Source organism: Belonocnema kinseyi, chromosome 1 (assembly GCF_010883055.1).
Source record: "Belonocnema kinseyi isolate 2016_QV_RU_SX_M_011 chromosome 1, B_treatae_v1, whole genome shotgun sequence".
Taxonomy (NCBI): domain Eukaryota; kingdom Metazoa; phylum Arthropoda; class Insecta; order Hymenoptera; family Cynipidae; genus Belonocnema; species Belonocnema kinseyi.
Window position 1 is genome coordinate 84263935 of NC_046657.1, and position 20395 is coordinate 84284329.

The following is a 20395-nucleotide window of genomic DNA, read 5'->3' on the forward strand; positions in this document are numbered from 1 at the left end:
ATGTTGAGGTTCAGAAAAAAGATGAAATAATTTTCAGTGAAGTTCCTACCAAAATCCAGTACCTAAACGTACTTTATTGTACTCTAATACATTTCCCAAAGTGCCAGCTCGATATTTTATTTACAAAAAAAGTTCTTAGGTTCAAAAAAACATTCAGTGAACTTAAAAACTGTGGTCGGTAATATAGGTATTTAGCTGTGTCACATGCCCTTAAAGCAAAAAATTAAGCATTAAAAGGACCCAGTTTTTACTATATAATTTAGTTGAATGAAACCTTGAATCACATTTTAAATAACCGAATAATTATATATAAAAAATCATTCAATTTTAATGAAGTAAACAATAATTGAATTATAAAATTATTGAATTTAAAGAAATAAATTTATTTATGATACATATGATTTATTTATCATAAATATAATACTCAAAGATCTTTGCCCACGAAAATTTATCTTGCTTAAAGTTTAAAAACATTATTTTTTGAATTTAAAACAATAACAATGTTATAAAAATTACATAAAAAAATAATTTTAAAAACATGTGCGCGTCGAACGAAACAAAAAAACATTTCTACTTAAATTTTCGACAAGCCTAGTAACATTTTCCAAACAAGATTTGCAGGATTTAATTCAGCATTGATTTATTTCGAAATTTCTTTTTAACTGGATAAAAATATTTGATTATTGTATTTTCAATAAATAAATAATAATTTATAAAAACACCATTTTTAAAATTGTTTTAGACTTTTTATTTCTATTTTATATTGTAAATTTAATTCTAACCTTAGATAAAGAATGTTATTAGGATCATTTAATAATTATTTTCGAATTAATTAATTATTTGCAATAATAATATTGATAAATTACATCAGTAAAGATTTTAGAAGTAAATGGTTTTAAAAAAAATAAAACCTTCATTCTAACGCTATAACCAAACAGTTTAATTTGAAGTATTAAATTATCATTATAGATTTATAAAATAATTATAATTTTATTTATAACCTTGACATACTATTATTTAACATCTCACATGTACTTTATTGCAGAAAATTATAAACCTGTTTGTCATTGAAAATAGTGGGAAAATTGTGATTGTTAAGTCATTCTCGTCGCATAATCATCTGCAATGATAAAGATAAAACATTTACGTTCATGACTCCCGAGTTGATTACGAATGACTGGTCACGTTTTTCCATTTCAAAGTCAAGGAAAACTTTGCACCTATAGAAAAATCTTTTTGTATTCAAGAGAATAGAACATTTTTCTTAAGATTCATGGGAAAATTTGTCATATTTTTTATTTTGAAAAATTAACTTTAAGAAATTTTAGAAAAGATTTTCTAACATTTTTAAAGAGAATGAAGATTTTAGAAAAAATTACTGTATTGAAAAGAATTAAAAAAGCAATAATTAAAGCAATTTTTTTATTTCAAGGATTTAAAAAAAATTTAGGTAAAATTTAAATAATTTTTAATTTAGAGATTTTCAAAACATGAGAACAATAATGTATTTAAAGATTTTAAAATATTTAAAACAAAGTATAGAGTTTTTAAGATAACGAACAAAAAATGTTTTTTAAAATTTCGAGGGAAATTGTAAATGATTTAAGTTTTTTGAAAAATTAGTTTTAAGAAAAAGGTCGAAACGATTTAAAAAAAAATTCCTAAAATTTCAATACAGAATGTAGAAAATTTTAAAGCGAAGTTTTATTAAAAAATTCATGTATTCATGAGAAAACAATTTTTTTAAGTTCCTGGGAAAATTTGTAATGATTTTTTATTTTGAAAAAATTAATTTGAGAAGAAAATTGACAAATTTACAACATTGTCAAAAAAAAGAATTTTTAGAGATTCCTATAGCATGTCAATAGTAATATAAAGTATAAATATTTCAAAAAATTAAAAACGAAGTATAGAGATTTGAAAAATTTGAGATTTTTTTAGATTCCGAGGAACATTGATTTATTTTAAGGCAATTTCTTTAAGTTTGTAGCATTTTTAGAAAATTGTAAGAAAAACGCGAATCAGTTTTAAATATATTTAGAAGGTTTCAACATTTTTTTAAATAATGTAATATTAAACAGATTTCAGAAGATTTTAAACAAAGTGTAGTGTTATGAAGATTTCAAACAATAAACTTAGATATTTCAAATTATTTTTTATTTTGAAAAATTAATTTCGAAAGAATATTTAAAAAGATTGGTAAAATTGTCAAAAATGAATTAGGAATAATTTAAAGCAATTTATTTAAAATTGCAGAATTTATAAAGGATTGGCATTATTTTAACAGATATCTAGAAGTTTTGAAAAAAATTAAACTTATGTAATATTTGAACAGATTTAAAAAAAGATTAAACAAAGCGTTAAGTTTTGAAGATTTCGAACACAACATTTGGAAGAATTTTAAGGATTTTGAAAGGTTTCAAAGTAATAAAAAAATGTTGTTACCAAAAATTGGAATTATTTTTAAAGATATTTAGGACTTTAAACAAAAATTAGATTTAAAGATACAAGATTTCAAAATATTTAAAACAAAAGGTATATTTTTGAAGATTTGTAAATAAAATTTGAAAACATTAATTATAAGAGATTAACATTTTTTTAAATATTAAATATGAGAAAAAATGTCAAAACCAAATCCGGAAGATTTTCAGATAATTTTATGAAAAATTCGAATCAGTTTACAAAATATTTAGGAATTTTCGAAGTTTTGAAAGGATTAGAAATATTTTAAAACTTTGAAAAAATCAAAATATCTATCAAATATTTTATCATTTTGTCTAAACGTTAAAAAATTGTAAATAACTTTCAAGCTGACTCAAATTTTTCCTAGAGTTTTGTAAATTCTTGCAAAATAGAAAAAAGTATTGGGAACTTTGTAGATACTTTTTCGATATATTTCGGTCTTAAACTTAACTTCTTAGTTAAACATTTATGTTATTTATCTACAAATTCAACTATTTTCGTACAAAAAAATCAACTGTTCAGATGAAAATTAACTTTCTTGTTGAGAATTAATGTGTTTTAATGCCAATTTTTATTTTTTTGGTAGAATTTGGTTTTTTAAATATGATTAACTTGGTTGAAAGTTTAACTACTTTGTTAAAAATTTAATTTTTGATTGGGGATGCACAATTTTAGTTAAAAGTTCATCTCTTTCGTTAAAAATTAAATTTTGTTGTTGTAAAAAATTAATTTTTTAATGAAAAATGAAACTATTATATTTGTAAATAAAAATTTATCTTATTCAGTTGAAAATTTAACTTTCTGGTTACAAGTTTATATTTTTTAGTTGAAAATTCAACAGTTTTATGGAGAAATTAATTTTTTGTTACCGTTTAAATTTTTGTTCGATATTTCGAATTGAAAATGGTCTAGCCTTCATTTTTTAAACAGAAGAAAATCGTCAAGGCAACCGAGTAATCATCAGATTTCCTTTGTTTTTATAACCGATCGGCTTCTTTCGAAAAAAAGGGTCCTCTTACTGCAGAAAAAAACATTAGATTATTTTCTCTCTTTTTTTCGCATTCCTCACAGAAAAAAAGTGACTAAGAAAATTCGGATTCTATGCTAGGAAAAAATTGAAAAAAGTTCGAACTTTAACCGCAATCCTGAAACCGGAAAAGGAAAATCGCTCAGCCGTGGATCACTTAAGCGAAGGAGGGCGAACGGCGGTCTCCAGGACCCGAAAAACGCGCCGTAAGAAATCCAGAAACTCGGTCGGAAAGGTGAAAAAAAATTTTTTAAATAAAATAAAATGATTTTGAAAAGAAAATAATAAATAATTTTAAAAACATACAGGCAAAGATGGCAAGTTCGGCGGAATTTAATAAGGAGACGCAAAAAATGGGGCAAATTGCCTCGGTTCACTTGCCCAGTTCTGCCCCGGCAATTTCAAATCAGAATTTATCTTCTCAGCCGATGCGTCCCAGGTCACTTTACACGGCCCACAGTTATCACGCTCAACCCGAGGAGAACTTTCAGGTAATTATTTATTTACTAATTTATTATTCATAAAAATGTCAAAAAGTTACTTAGCAAAATAAAATTAAGTTCTTCAAATTCTCCCTTCCCAGCTAAAAAAACCTAATTCTTAAAACAGTTATCTGCTTTAATTTCAGATATAAAGAATTTCTCATGTTCAATTAAAAAAATTTAGATTTTTTAAATTTCCCGGTTCTAATCGATTAAAAATATTGATTTATCAAGTTTTCTTCTTTTCAATTCAAATAAATATATATTGTTCATTTTATCCCTTGCAATCCAGCCGTTGGTTTTTTATTTTATATCTTAATTATCTCCTTCTAAGCTGAAAAAGGTAAATTTTTTTCAAAATTTTCCTTCTTTTTATCCGAAATACAATTTTTTTAAATGTCCTTATATTTAAAACCAATTTTTTTTTAATTTTCCGAAAGCGACCTAGAGAAAAGTTTCAATTTTGCAATAATGTTTTCCTTTCAAACAAAAATTTTATTTCTCTTCTAATTTCTCCTATTCAATCAAAATAAGGCAGATGCATTTTTAATCAAATACTTCAATCTAATAACAAAAAAGAAGAATTTTCAACAAAATACATAAATTTTCAACTAAAAAAGATCAATTTTCAACTAAAAAATATAAATTTCCATCAAAAAATGAAATAAATCCATTTCACTTTGAAAAAATCATTTTCAACTGAAGAGATGAATTTTCTAAAAAAGATAAATTTTCAATAAAAAATTTAAATGTTTAATTTCCCGTTAAAAAAATTAATTTTGCAGAAAAAAGAAGAATTTTCAACAAAAAGTACATAGTTTAAGTTTTAAGCCGAACTGTTAAATTTTCAGTCAATAAAATTAATCATTAGCAAAAAAATAGAACGGATTTTATTTTTTCCATTTTAAATAAAAAACAGTTGAATTAATCCTTTCGAATTTTGAGCAACAGTAAAATCTATATAAAAAATAGTTTAATTTTCAACGAAAGAGATGAATTTCCAATGAAAAATACGAATCTTTAACAAACAAACAAAAAAAAGAATTTTTATACAAACAATTTGATTTTCAACCAAGTAGTTGAGTTTTCAACCAAAATTATTATTTTTAGCGAAAATTAAACCGAATTTGAATAAAATACCTAAATTATAAAATTATGAATTTTTTACAAAAGAATTGAATTTTTAATTAAGTAGTTGAATTGTCAACCAAAAAAGATGAATTCTCAATAGAACATTTAATATGTCATATTTCAACCAAAAAAATTTTTTTTTTAACCAAAACATAAAACAGTGAATTAATTTTCAACCAAAACAAATGTTGCATTTTTAAGCACAAAGATTAATTTGTAACCAAAAAGATAAATTTTCTACCAAGGTCGAATTCTCAACTCAAAAAAATAAATTTTCAACTACAAATAGTATGATTAATTTTTAATTAATAACAGAAAGAATTTTCAACAATATTGGTCAATTCAGTGATATAAAACTACTTCGACAAATAGAAAAAATAATTACTTTTTAATTTTATAGTACAATTTGACTAGAATTTAAGAACGCTCTCGAAAAAATTTGATGACAGTTCCAGGTTTTTCCAGATGAGTAGACATCCCTTGGTGAAAATGTCCGAATTTCCAAACAATTTTAATTTTATCAACTCTGGATTAAAACATTTGCATTAAAGTTATTAAATGACATATTTATTTGTTTTTCAAAAGAAGATTTTCTTCAATTGGCACTTGGTCTATAATTCTTATTATATGTTATATTTTTTTCTTAAAAATTAATTATTATTAATTATACGAATTAGGTTTCGTATATTAAAAAAATAATTAAGAAAAAATTAATATAAAATATAATTAATGCCAATTATAAAACCTTCTTTTCGGTTTGGATTGATCATCTGCATTTTTTGCAGAGGTATGGTGAATTTTCAAAGTACTTCGAGACGCCTCCTTCGGACCAGTGGAATGGAATTGGGCCCACAACCTATTCATCTTCAGCTGCCGTTTGGCGACAACCCAGAAATCCAAAATCGATTTCAATCCCCTATTATGCCACGGAGGAGGCTTGTATTTATACAGAAAATTGGCGAGATCATGATACGGATGCAACTGCGGGAGCAGCAGTTGCAACTCCACATGGGACTATTTCTTTGAGACTTCACAATCGAATCCGAGTCGATATGACGATCGATCGGGCCGTCAGGGTCATTAATTTCAAGGTAGGGTATCCAATTGGCCATTCAAACTTTAAAAAAATGCCAGGCTTTTTCCTGGTTTTCTTGGGCGAAAAAAATTCCAGGTTTATTTTTAAGTCCTTATAAATAATAATTATTATTCAATCTACTGATTGCTTTATTATATCAATTTTGAGTATAAATAAACATTTAAGAAGTGATTTTTGAAGATAAAGCGAACTTACAAGTGAAGTTCGATCATAATTATCCTAGTTCCTTGTTCGAAGAGATTAACTATATGTAGTACGGTCCTTCGACACCAGATGACGCCACTTTTCAGAGTATCTCGCAACTAAAAATGAAACCTATATCCCTTGTCGTGCAGGTTCGGTGAGTCATTAAAGTTCAGAGTCAAAGGGACGTTGAGTGTAAAATGGGTGGGTTATTACTTATTATCTAATTAGTAATAAAGGGAGGGACGTTAATCTCTTCGAACAAGGAACTCGGATAATTATGATCGAACTTCACTTGTAAGTTCGTTTTATCTTCAATTATCCATCGTTCCTTGTTCTTCAGAGATTAACTATATGTAGATGTTTATAGTAAAAATCACTGATATTACCAAATAATATATTTAGAAACTTCATTTTTAATTAGATCATTAGTGCAAGTAAGTTACAAAAGATTGCAACCTTATTAATCAATACAAACACTTTCAGCAAAGGTTGCTTCTACATTAGTTATTTGACGATTATAAAATTTTGCAAAAACATTAGATTCGTGCGACCAACCCGCCGCCTGTTTTATAACATTTATACTGATACCCCTTTGAAAAGCTTTGGAAGTAGAAGCGTGTCTCGTAGAGTGGCTTGTAAAATGCTCATCTATTTTACAAATTTTCAACACCGATTTTAGCCATCTACTGATGGTCTGCGATGTTGCCTCCTTGTGGGGCTTTTTATGGTCAAAAATAATTTTTCTTTATCCTTCCTCATTATTTTCGTATAATCAATATAGTGAATGATAGTTTTTGCAATGCAAACATGAGGTCTAGTAGGAAAAAACGGTAAAAAAGCATATGGTTGGTTCGCTCCTGGTCTCGAAGTCTTAACTAAATCGAAAATTCTTAATTGTACACCCTCCGAGGGTATTTGTATCCCTTCTAGTTTTAACAAAGATAAAGATTGTACTCTAAATCCTGTACCCAGTGCCAGCAACATTGATAATTTAAATGTTAGCCTTTCTAGCGTTAAAGATTCTAATGGAAACCAGGCTTCTAGCTCTTTTAAAACAACATTTACATCCCAAGTATTGCTGTATTTTGGTTGAGATGGCCTTAGCCGAAAAACACCTTTAAAGAAACGATTAATTTCTTTATTGTTAGAGAGCTTGTTATTAAACAATAAAGAAATTGCTGCTCTCATGTTATTTAATGTACCATACTGTGCCCCGTCATTAACCTGATTCGTCAAGAATTTCAACACAAAGTTTACGTTCCCATTAAAAATATCTTGATTATTAGAAGTACAGAAGGAACACCACTTTTTCAGAGCCGGAGTATATTGCTTATATGTGTTCTCTGATAAAGAATTTAATATGATCTCAATCGAAGGTTCATCTAATCCTCTTCTTCTGTAGATTTCCCCGATAAGATTCCTGCAATCAAAGTGAGCTGATCGCACAGTGGATGCTCTCGGGTTCTGCAAGGAGATATTAATAACGATTTAGAAGGTTCGAAAATTAAGGGATTTCCTCTCAACATCTCTTGAAAACTAGGATACCATGGTTGACTGGCCCAGTATGGCACAACTATGATACCTAAAGCCTTATCCACTCGGATTTTCTTTAAAATTTTTGTTATCAAGGAAAATGAGGGAAATGCATACCAAAAAAAATTTGACCAATTTACGGTGAAAGCAATAACAGCATACGCTTCTGGGTCCCTTTCCCACGAGCAAAATTCTTTACATTTCCTATTTACCCTAGTTGCAAAAAGATCAATGTCGGGATTGCCAAATTCTCTCACAATGCGTTTAAAAACGTAATCGGCAATTTCCCATTCCGTGTCAACGTTTCAAATTCTAGATCCCTCATCTGCTAGATTTTCTTTTGAAGCTACATATTCTGCAAAAATCCAAATGTTGCGTTCTATGCACCATTCCCATATGGATCTGGCAATGCTATTTAAATGTGTGAACTTAATTCCCCCCATCTTATTAATGTATGAAATTGCTACAATGTTATCAATCCTTAATAGGATCTGGCAATTCCGGTCATCTTTAGCGAAACACTTGAGGGCAAAAAAAGCTGCTAATATTTCTAAAAAATTTATATGACGCGATCTTTCTTGGGCATTCCAAGCCCCATGGGTACTCTGATCATCGCAAACAGCTCCCCATCCAATGTCCGAGGCTTCCGAGAAAATCTCTTTGTCAAATTTGAATTTACGAATGTTATTAAAAGCCATTAAAATTGCCTGGTCCCACCAAAACAGATCCTTTAATGCCAAATCAGTGAATTTTATTATCTTCTTTGGATTACATAATTTGATTGATCCTTGCAACCATTTTATCCTCTCTAGTTCTTTATAATAAAGCCAACCCGAGTTAACTGCAGGACAAGCTGCAACCAAAGTTCCTATTAAGCTTAACAGTTCACCAAACTCGCAAAACTTTTGAGTTAAAACCTTGTTTACAGTATTTTTTATGTACTCTTTCTTTTTATCTGAAAGGTAAATTATCATATTTTCTGAATCCAAAAAGAAACCTAGATGTTTACAAATTTGTTTTGGCTCGAGTTCTGATTTTTTAATTTTTACTATGAATCCAAGATTAATCAATGTGTTTTTTACGAATTCCGTTTTAGCACTACATTCTGTCTTTGATCGGCCAAAAATAAGAAAATCATCTAAATAGATCGTTATACGAATCTCTTTCTCTCTAAAAAACGTTAATACTGGTTTCATTATTTTACTGTAAATATAAGGACATGTGCTCAAACCAAAAGATAGAACCGTGAACTGAAGTAAAATACCATTGTAAATAAACTTGAGATATTTTCTATGTTCGGGACTAACTGGTATCATGAATCTTTTAAATCAATGCTACACATAAAATCTCTATCTTCGAGAATGTTTATAGCTGTCCGGATATCTTCCATCTTGAAGTGTTGTGTAAGTACAAACCTATTAAAATCTTTTAAGTTTAATATAAATCTGTAACTACCATCTGGCTTTGGCGCTAAAAAATATGGCGATATGAACTGGTCTTCCGAACTTTCAGCTAATTCGACTGCCCCCATTTGTTGTAACTTATTAACAGACTTTTCTAAATGAGTCAGTTCGCTTTTCGAGAAATTACATAAAGTAGGAATTTTTAACTGAAAAACCTTCTCTTTAAAAGGTATTTTGTATCTCTGAATTGAATTTAAAATCATACTATCGTTAGTTATCGCGCGCCACTTTGTTAGAAATAATTTTAGTCTTCCTGCTGAATTTACCTCAGTTATTGTTTCTTCTGCTGCATGTGTTGTGATTGGATATATTCCCTCGGCTTCGGAAAACCTCGAAAACATCTCTGATTGGGGTTTCTTGAGGTGTAATATCTTCCTCCGCGGTTCATCTGGTACACCTCTCGCTTTCCCGATGGACCTCTCCAGTTTGACGAGCCTCTCCAATTTAATGAAGTATTGGGTTTACCTCTGTTTGATGGAGGCTTTAAATCCTTTCCTATTCTTTCCACTACTTTGACACTATTGACCAACTCTTTTACATTATTCCCAAATAAAAATTCTGTAGGTTCAACTTTATCCAAAACGGCTTTGACTTTTTTATCAAAGGCAGGAGTAATGTATACTTTTCTAGCTATTATCCAAGAAAGAAAAAGATCTGCATTTATCTTGAACGCTTCAGACAAGTGTTGAAGGAGTACATCTCTGTCGATAGGTTCTATTTTGTCATTTAAAATCATACTCAATGCTGTTGCTGTTAAAGACAAGCTGGAACCAATCATGTTTTAATAATTGAAAAAATATCTATCCCTTTTGATAGCATCCTCTCTTAAACTGGCTTGGATTTCGGCGTTTAGCTTTGGTGCGTCCATGTAACAATCTTTGTATTTTCTTGGAACTAATTTTATAATCCGAGATTTTTCGTCCCTAGAGATGCCTTCTTTGAGCCAAACTTTTATTCTATTAGCAACCTCCTCTGTGAAATCTGCTTCTTCAATTTTAGCTTTATCGGGATGGTTTCCCTGAAAAGCGGTTGACTCATCATATTGTGAAGCCTCGTCACTCGATGAATTAGTTCGTTTATTTTGTATCGGCTCCATCTCGGTTTCCATATTCCCCCTATTATTAGTTGATTCGTCTGAAGAATCTAATGGAAACGAGACGGAATTATACTATAATATTTATTCATTTAAATGACTATATTAAGAAAAATTATTTGTCTCAATTCTATTTTTTGCTTTCCATCAACTTTCTCCATTTATTTTGAAGATCAAATTCTCAGCTGATGTCTACGCTTAAACGATAGCTCGGCTGGATTTCTTGTTTATTCAGAAATTCAAAACAACGATGCAGATATAGTGTACCAAATTACACATGGTATTCGAATTTATTTGCTCGGCACATGTCTCCGCTTTAACGTGAGCTCGGCCGGCTGCGGAACAACAAGTAATGTGATATACCATAAAAACGCTTTTTGCGCATCAATTTTAGTCATAGTTTGCTAGCCCATGTCTTCACTTCAATGAAGCTCGTTCTGCCGTAGAAAAAGAAATAAATAAAAAATAACGCTATATTGTCACCTGTATGTCCTGAATCGTCAGCATCTGTAGCTTTCTGTTGTTCGCTTTGCATTTTCCTTATCTTTGGGTGTAATATTTCCATTTGTTCTTGAAGTTCTTGAAACTCTTCATTAGGCTTTTTTCGCTTGTGCGAATTTGTTTCACACATTTTAAACTTTTTAACCTTATCACCCACTATGAACACTTCGACCCGTTACCACAATGTGCCGTCATCGGCGCCAAAAGACGTAATGACTCAGTACTCACCGAACCTGCACGACAAGGGATATAGGTTTCATTTTTAGTTGCGAGATACTCTGAAAAGTGGCGTCATCTGGTGTCGGAGGACCGTACTACATATAGTTAATCTCTGAAGAACAAGGAACGATGGATAATAGAAGGTGATGTTTGAAGAAAATTTGGGGAATACATTTTTTTTACTAATAATAATTCAAGTCGAAATATATTGCATTTTCAACCAAATAGTGGGATTTTAAACCAAAAGAGGTGAATTTTCAACCAAGCAGTTGAGTTTTCTCACTAAAAAGTTGAACGTTTTAGAAAACATTTGAGGTTTAAATCCGAAACGATTAATTTTTAACAAAAAAGTTTATTTTAACCAATGAATATACATTTATAACTAAATAATTAATTTTTCAACAAGTAAAATTAATTTTGAACTAGAAAGTGGAATTTGCAAACCAAATATTTAAACTTTTAAGCAAAAGCAAGGATTTTTTAAGAAAAAAATTTGATTTCGAAGAAAAACAGTTGCCTTTCTAATCTAATAATTAAATTTCTCGAAGAAAGTTGAATTTTTAACCTAGAAAGATGAATTTCCAACAAAAAAGGAATTACTTTTCTACTAAAAAATGAAATTTTCTATAGAAAAAGATAAAAATTTCACAAAAAGGTTGAATTTTCGACGAAAAATATGATTTTTTCACCAAAAGATGAAGTATTATTAGTCCAAATAAATTAATATTCAACAGAACCGTTGAATTTTCGATCGAAGACGATAATCTTTTAATAAAATGGTTGAATTTTCAACTAAATAGTAGAATTTTTAATCAAAGGAATTTAATTCAGAAGAAAAAATATAATAATAGACTTTTTAATCAAAAAGAATTAATTTTGAAGAAAAAAAATGACTTTATCATCAAATGTTTAACAAAAAAGTTGAATTTTCAACAAAATAATTCAATTTTAAACGAAATAGAATTTTTTACCAATGACATTAATTTAGAAACAAAAATATAATAACATACTTTTTGATAAAAAATAATTAACATCAAATCAAAAAAGATTAATTTGTCATAAAAAAATATCATATTTCTATCATGAGATGAATTTTCAATCCAAAAGGACGAATTTCTAACAAAATATTGGAATTTAATAAAAATATGTAAAATTTTCACCAAAAAGTAGAATTTTAAGCAAAGGAATTTAAATCTGAAAGAAAAATATAATAATAAACTTTTCAATTAGAAAGAATTAACTTTCAACCCAAAAAGATTACTTTTTCACAAAAAATATAACTTTTCTATCAAAAGATGAATTTTCAATCCACAAAGATGAATGTTTAACAAAATAGTTGAATTTTCGGAAAAAGTATTTGAATTTTTCAACAAAAAGTAGAATTTTTAAGAAAAAAATATTTATTCTGAACTAAAAATATAATAGACTTTTTAATTAAAAAGAAGTAACTTTAAAGAAAAAAATATTCACTTCACTAAAGATCAGTTTCCTATCAAAAAATGAATTTTCATTTTAAAAAAGTGGAATTTTCAACAAAAACAGTTGGTTTTTCCAACAAAAAGGACGACTTTTTTAACAAAGAATTGAATTTTTAATAAAATAACTAGATTTTGTACCAAATAGTAGAAATTTTAACCAAAAGGAAATTAATTCAAACCCAAAAATATAACAATAAAGTTTTTAATAAAAAAGAATTAATTTCAAACCAAAAAAGATTAATTTTCCAAAACAAAATATCACTTTTGTATCAAAAGATAAATTTTCAATAGAACAGATCAATTTTTAACAACAAAAATTTCAACAAAATAGTTGGATTTTCAACAACAAAAGAAAAGATTAAAATTTTCCACCAAAAAATGAATGTTCAACCAAACAGTTGGATTTTCGACCAAAAAGGATGATTTTTTTAACAAAATAGTTGAATTTTCAACAAAATAATTAAATTTTTAAACAAAAGAAATTAATTTAGCACCAAAAATATAGTAATAGACTTTTGAATTAAAAAGAATTAACTTTCAACCAAAAAAGATAACTTTTCAAGAAAATAGTTGAATTTTCAATAAAATGTTTAAATTTTCCACCAAAAAGTAGAATTTTTAAGCAAAATAGATGAACTTTGAACAAAAATATAATAACAGACTTTTCAGTTGGAAATAATTAACTTTCAATCAAAAAAGATGATTTGTTCACCAAAAAGATCAGTTTTCTACTAAAAGATGAATTTTCAGCAAAAAAGTTGGTTATCCGACCAAAAAATATGAAATTTGATTTGATTAATATTTAGTTTTAAAAAACTAAATAAACTAAGCTTAACTAAAAAAAGTTTAATTTTTAACCGAAAATGTTGTAGTTAAATTTTTATTGTGGAAAATTAATTTTCGATAAAAAAATACACTTTTTCTACGAAATAGTTTAATTTTGTATCAAATAACTGAATTTTATATCAAATTGCGTAATTTTTAAGCCAAAAAGACAAATTTTCCATAAAAGAGTTCAATTTTTATTCCGAGAATATTAATTTTCAAACAAAATTTTTATTTACGACCAGATGGATTTTTAACAAAATAGATAATCTGTCAGTTAAAAAAATAGATTTTTAACCAAAAAATATGAATTTTCTACAAACAGAAATATATTTTGAAAACCAAAAAGATGAATTTTCAAATAATAACAACAAAACTGTTTCTTTTTTAATAAAAAAATTGATTATTTAACGAAAAAAACGAATTTTCAACCAAATAAATAATTTTCCCACCAAATAGATCATTTTTTTACCAAATTATTTATTTTTCGAGACGAAAAAAAATCTTACCTGGTCCATTTTTAACCAAAGGAGGTGAAATTTCTGCAGAAAGAGAAATATTTTCAAAGGAAAAAGATGAACAATCAATAAAATAGTTGAATTTTCAACAAAAAAAATTGGCCAAGAAAGAAACCAAATTTTAATCAAATTGTTGAATTATCAATAAAAAAGACGAATTTTTAACAAAATACTTCAATCTTGAACTAAAAAGATTAATTCTGAACCAGTTACATTTTTTATCTGAAAATTGATTTTTTTACTGAAAAAGACGAATTTTCAACAGAATAAATCAATTTTGCACCAAATAGTTCAATTTTCTACTAATTTCAAGATGAATGCTCAACAAAATAGTTGAATAAAAAAGAAAAAACATTTGGTCAAGAAAGAAACAAAATTTCGATTAAATTGTTGAAATATCAAACCAAAAAGACAAATTTTCAACAAAATACTTCAATCTTCAACTAAAAAAGATTTATTATCCACTAAACAGTGGCCATCTTTAATCAAAAGATTAATTTTTTACCAAAAAAGAAGAAATTTTCAACAAAATACATACATTTTCCACGGAATGGTTAAATTTTCTACCGTATTGTTCAATTTTCGAGTCGAAAATATAAATTTCCTACAGAACAGATGGATTCATCCCAAAAAAAAGAAAAAATGTTTAAAAAATTCGAATCCACACAAAAAAATGTTATCATGTCCATTTTAACCAATGTAGGTGGAATTTCTACAGAAATAGAAATATTTTAAAACCAAAAAGATGAATGTTCAACAAAATAGTTGAATTTACAATCTTAAAAGATGTGATCAAGAAAGAAAGAAAATTTCAATCAGATTTTTTAATTATGAAGCCAAAAAGACGAATGATCTAAAAAAATTGTTAAATTTTCAACAAAATCATTTAATTTTCAACCAAATTTGTCCATAATTCACAATATTTTAATGTATTTGAAAGAGTTTATGTTTCGGACAAAAACAAATAGACTTCAGAAAAAGTAGCATTTGAGATAGGAGGCGGATTAAATTGTTCAATTTTTTAAATATTTTTGGCGAGCTTAAAATATATTATAAATTATAGATATATTATATTATTATATTCACCAATAAAATTAAGGATGACCGCCAAAATGAAAACGAAAGCGTTAAACATCCTCATTTTTTCCAAGTTGAGGAAAAACTGTTTAATGGCGTCAAACTTGTTTATTTCAGGTTATAACATTCATTATTATCATTATTCTTATCTGATTGAAAACTGTTGAGGTGGCATGCAAACTTTGCTTACCTATACAATAAAACTGTGCTGACAAATGTAAAATTAGAATTTATTTACCAATCAGTAATTCATTTATTTGAGTTTCTCAAGGTGAAATGAAATTATAGCTACACGTCTCTTTTTTTTTATTGAAATAGTTAAGTTTTCGGTAAAAAAATTCCTTTTTATCCAAAGAAAAAACCGTTTTTCAATCAAGCAGCTTATTTTTCAACCAAAGAAATTAATTTTCAATTAAAATGATTAATCTTCAATAAAAACAAAACAAAACTGTCAGAAAAAGAGTTTATTTTCCTACCAATTAAATTTATTTTTTTACCTAGAAGATAAATTTTCAAATTTCAACCAAACAGAAGAATTTTTAATATTTTTATCTATAAAAAAAGTCGGGTTTTTAAACAAAATACGTCAATTTTCAACGAAATAAATAAATTTCTAATTAAGAGAGAAAATTTTAGATCCAAATTGTTAAATTTTAAACCAGAAAAAGTGGAATAGTTTAATTGTATACCTACTAAAAACATAAATTTTCAACTAGCAAGATTAATTTTCTACAAAAAAGACAAATTTTTAATTTTACTTTTTAAATAGAAATTATCAATTTTCAACGAAATACTCGAATTTTCGTCCAAAAAGATGAAAGTTCAACGAAAAATTTAATTGTAAAATGATTTGATGAAACAAATCAACCCTTTCTTCGACCGTTGATATTTATTGATTTCAAATCATAGATTTCAAATTATTTATGTCTTACGGTCCAATCGTAAATCGAAAATAAATATGAGTCAAAAAAAGTGTTCTTCGAAACTTAGATATTTATTTAATAGAAAAAACTCCTTTTAAACTTCCTGACGTTTCGGTACACATGCGTACCTTTTTCAAAGGTGCTTAACCTAAATAATTATATTAAAGATTAGTAATTTTAGTCTGAACAAATATGATGGATAATTACATAGATTTAATAAATTGTTACCTGAGTTGATGATGGTTTAAAATAGTCAAACAGATCAAATTTCAGTCAAAAAAAAACATAACATTTAAGTCAATTATTTAAAAAAAAAATTAATTAAAATTTAGTCATTTTAGAAGTCTCAAAAATACTGAGACTTCAATCGATTAGACTACATTTTTTAAAAATATAGTACGAGAAAAGAAATTAGCGTAGGTTAGGACGGAGAACAGAAATTGACGTAATGAACGATGATATAATAAGCAAGTTTTCATTGAAAACCACTGATGAGGAAGCACGTAATTGAGTTTAAATTTGAAATAAGAAATTTAAAAAAATGTGTATATGTAAACATACATACATATGCATACATATAAACACACATATAGCATACATACATATACACATATATACATATAGAGATGATTAATATTAAAAACATTATTTTATACTACTCTGATAAATTTTATTAATATTTAGAATTTCAGTCTGTAAATTAACTGAAATCTTACGATATTTGTTTATAAAAATAGACTCAATAATACGTCGTTGATAAGTATTTTTTTCTGTAGCTAATATTTTAATACGTTTAAAATCAAAATCAAAGTAATGATTGAAATTCCAAGAATGTTGCGACAGACCTGTGTTAAAATTCCCAACTTCCCGTACCTTTGAAAAAGGTACGCATGTGTACCGAAACGTCAGGAAGTTTAAAAGGAGTTTTTTCTATTAAATAAATATCTGAGTTTCGAAGAACATGGTTTTTTGACTCATATTTATTTTCGATTTACGATTGGACCGTAAGACATAAATATTTTGAAATCTACGATTTGAAATCAAGAAAAATTTAATATTTGTATTTACCGTTAAAAACTTATTTCTTAACCAAAGAAATCGGATCTTTAGAAAAATAGGTAAATTTCGAATGAGAAAAATTCCTTTCCATCCGAAGAAAAAATAAGTTTGCATTCAAATAGCTCATTTTTCAACAAAAGAAATAAATTTTTAATTAAAATAATGAATCTTCAATAACAAAAATAATTTTAAACAAAAGAGTGTAGTTTTCATCCAATTAATACTTGAATTTTCAACCAAAAAGAAGAATTTTTACACAAGTAAATTAACTTTCAAAGAAAACAATTATTTTCTACCCAAAAAGTCAATTTTTTTTAGCAAAATACGTGAATTTTCAACGAAATAGATGAATTTTCAATTTAAAAAGACAAATTTACATCCAAATTGTTGAATTTTTTACTAAAAAAAGGTCAATTTTCCACTCAAAGAAGTTAAACTTTCTACTAGAATTGTTAAATTTTTAGTTAAAAAATTGATTTTCAACAAGGTAGTTACATTTTTAAAAAGAGATTATAATGCTTTTTTCTGATTCTTTTAATAAAATAGTTTAACTTGCAACCAAAGAGTTGTATTTTTAATTTAAAAAGAGGAATTTTCAACAAAAAATATAATAGATTGATATTTCATCAAGAAATAATTTAGTTTTAAACAACACACACAATTGAATTTAACCAAATATGACGAATTTTCAACAAAAAAGTCGAATCATAAAACAAAAAAGATTAATTTTCAACGAAATAGTTGAATTTTAGTCCATATATTTAACACGTAAATATAAATCTTCAACAACAAAGATTTAATTTTCGAAGAAGAAGTGGAATTTTCTACCAACTTGTCGAATTTTGTACGCAAGAAGACGAATTTTCTACAAAACAGTCGAATTTTAGTCACGAAAATAGAATTTTTCCAAAAAAAACAGCTGAATTTTCAACAAAAGAAACAAATTTATAAAAAAGTTTAATTTTTAACTAAAATTATAAATCTTTAAACAAAAAAAGGAATTGTTAATAAAGTAGTTTATCTTTCAACCAAGTAGTTGGGTTTTTAATTTAAAATTTTGAATTTTTAATTAAAAAAATATAAGTTTCATATTTTAGCAACAAATAATTGTATTGAAAAAGAAACCATTAAATTCAACCAAAAATGACGAATTTTCAACAAAAATTTGAATCTTAAAACAAAACAGGTTAATTTTAAACGAAATAGTTGAATTTTTTACTCCAGAAAAGCTGACTTTTTAACAAAAAATGGAATAATTAAAATTTCTACGAAGAACAATATTTCTCAATTTAGAAAAGCGAATTTTTACAAACAGACGTATATGTAATACGAAAATATGTATTTCCAATAAGAAAAATTGAATTTTCCCACGAGAAGTTGAATTTAATACCAACTTGTTGAATTTTCTAAGCAAAGAAAAAACAAAGAACAATTTTCGACAAACCAGTAACATTTTGAAACCAGAAAATATAATTTTTCCACAAAACAGCTGAATTTTCAACAACAAAAAAAATTTCAACCAAATAGTTGAATTTTTACTCTAAGAAAGTTCACTTTTCAACAAAGAATTTTTTACAAAGAAGTTGAATTTTTCAACCATAGAAATGAATTTTTAACAAAAATGGAAAAATTTGCAAAGAAGAAGAATTTTTTTTAATTCAATTTACAAACATATCGATGAATTTACTACTAAACATATCAATTTTCAAGAAAAGAAAAACAAATTTTCTTAAAATAAGTTAAATTTTCAAATGAAAAATAATATTTCAACCAAAAAGATTAATGGTCATGCATCAATTATAAGATTAATTTTCAATCAAAAGAGTTGAATTTTCAATAAAATACATGAATTTTTATCAAAAAAGTTACATTTTAAATTAATCAATTTTTAACGAAAAAAACTGATTTTTTTTAAAAAATAGCTTAATTTAAATCAAAGATGTAAATCTTCAGCAAAAAAAAGTAAAATGTAATAGTTGATATTTGAACAAAAATATATTTTAAATACAACGCCTTCGAGTTGAACTAAAAAGGACGAATTTTCAACAAATTATGTAAGTTTTTAAATAAAAAGATCAGTTTTAACTATAAATATAACAAATAAAACCAAACAGAAAAAACTTAACCGATAAAAGCTTAATAAAAAAACAGTTGAGCTCAACAGCAAAAAAATCTCCCCCCGCCCGAAAAATTTCCTGGATCCACCCTTGTTCCTATCCAATATTTTTCCTGATCCCACAACTCCTGATTCGCAATTTTTCCCAAGTATAGAATAATATTGTCCTGGCCTTGAGCGGTTCCGGAGCTGCAGCAGCCCTTTTGCACCCCAACGGAAGAATTTACCAATATGGTTCTCGGGTAGAAATCCTGGCTCACGATACACACGGCAATAACAAGTTTGTTAATCAAATTGTCCAAATTTATGTTAAAAAGGACCTGTCGAATCCGGAAATTATGAATAATTAATTAGAGAATTAATTTTTTATTTTCAGATACGCGAAGATGTGGTACAAGGGCGTCAGTTTCACTTCGGAACTTTGCGCTCTTGTTTACCTCGTGGATGCCGCGGGAACCAGGACTACGACGGATTCCTTTTCTGATATGAGTCAGGTAACAAATTTGAAAAAAAATATATTGTTTGAAGATATACGCTTTTTTCAATTAACAAAATAATTTTTTTTCAAATTTCCCGCCTGACAAGCTATCGGAGAAAACAGTTTTTTAAATTTCTTTTAACTTAGAAACAAACTTATTTTCTAAAGTTCTAGAATCTTTCATTTTCTATCTCTAATCTAGAAAATAAATAAATTTTAATATAATTTCCTTCAATCAACCTAGAAAATAATTATTTCTTCAGTTTATTTTCATCAAAAATATTTAGATTGTCCGAAGTCTATTGAAATCTTTTAAAATATCTTGAAATTTCTGGAATTTTTTAAGTTATTTAAAACTTTTTGAAATTCCCTTCAATGTCTTGAAATCATTTCAAATCCCTTAAAATTTCTTGAAATCTATTGAAGACTTTTTATAGTTGAATTTTCAACCAAAAAAGTTTTTTCACTCAAAGAGATGAATTTTCAACACAAAAAAAAAGAAATTTTTAAGAATAAAAATTAACATCGTTTGAGATTTTTAGAAATCCCTTAAATTCTATTGAATTTAAAATCCTATGAACTCTTTCTTAATCTTTAACATCTTTTGAGATTTTTATAAATCCCTTAAAATCTATTGAAATTTTTTTTAATCTCTTGAAAGTTCTAGAAATTCCTGGGATTTTTTAAATTATTAAAACTTCTTGTAATTTCCTTCAATTTCTTGAAA

At 26.7% G+C, this 20395-nt stretch overlaps 1 protein-coding gene across 1 annotated transcript in view; it reads left to right on the forward strand.

The window, feature by feature from the left end:
• The first annotated feature begins 3415 nt into the window (after positions 1–3415).
• LOC117178505 overlaps positions 3416–20395 on the forward strand; it is a 24474-nt gene continuing 7494 nt past the window's right edge. Inside the window, exons 1-5 of the mRNA XM_033369935.1 lie at positions 3416–3725; positions 3799–3981; positions 5889–6194; positions 19346–19470; positions 19567–19684. Of these exons, the coding sequence (XP_033225826.1) occupies positions 3805–3981; positions 5889–6194; positions 19346–19470; positions 19567–19684 (726 nt within the window). The 5' untranslated portion in view covers positions 3416–3725; positions 3799–3804. The remainder of the gene's footprint in view (positions 3726–3798; positions 3982–5888; positions 6195–19345; positions 19471–19566; positions 19685–20395) is intronic.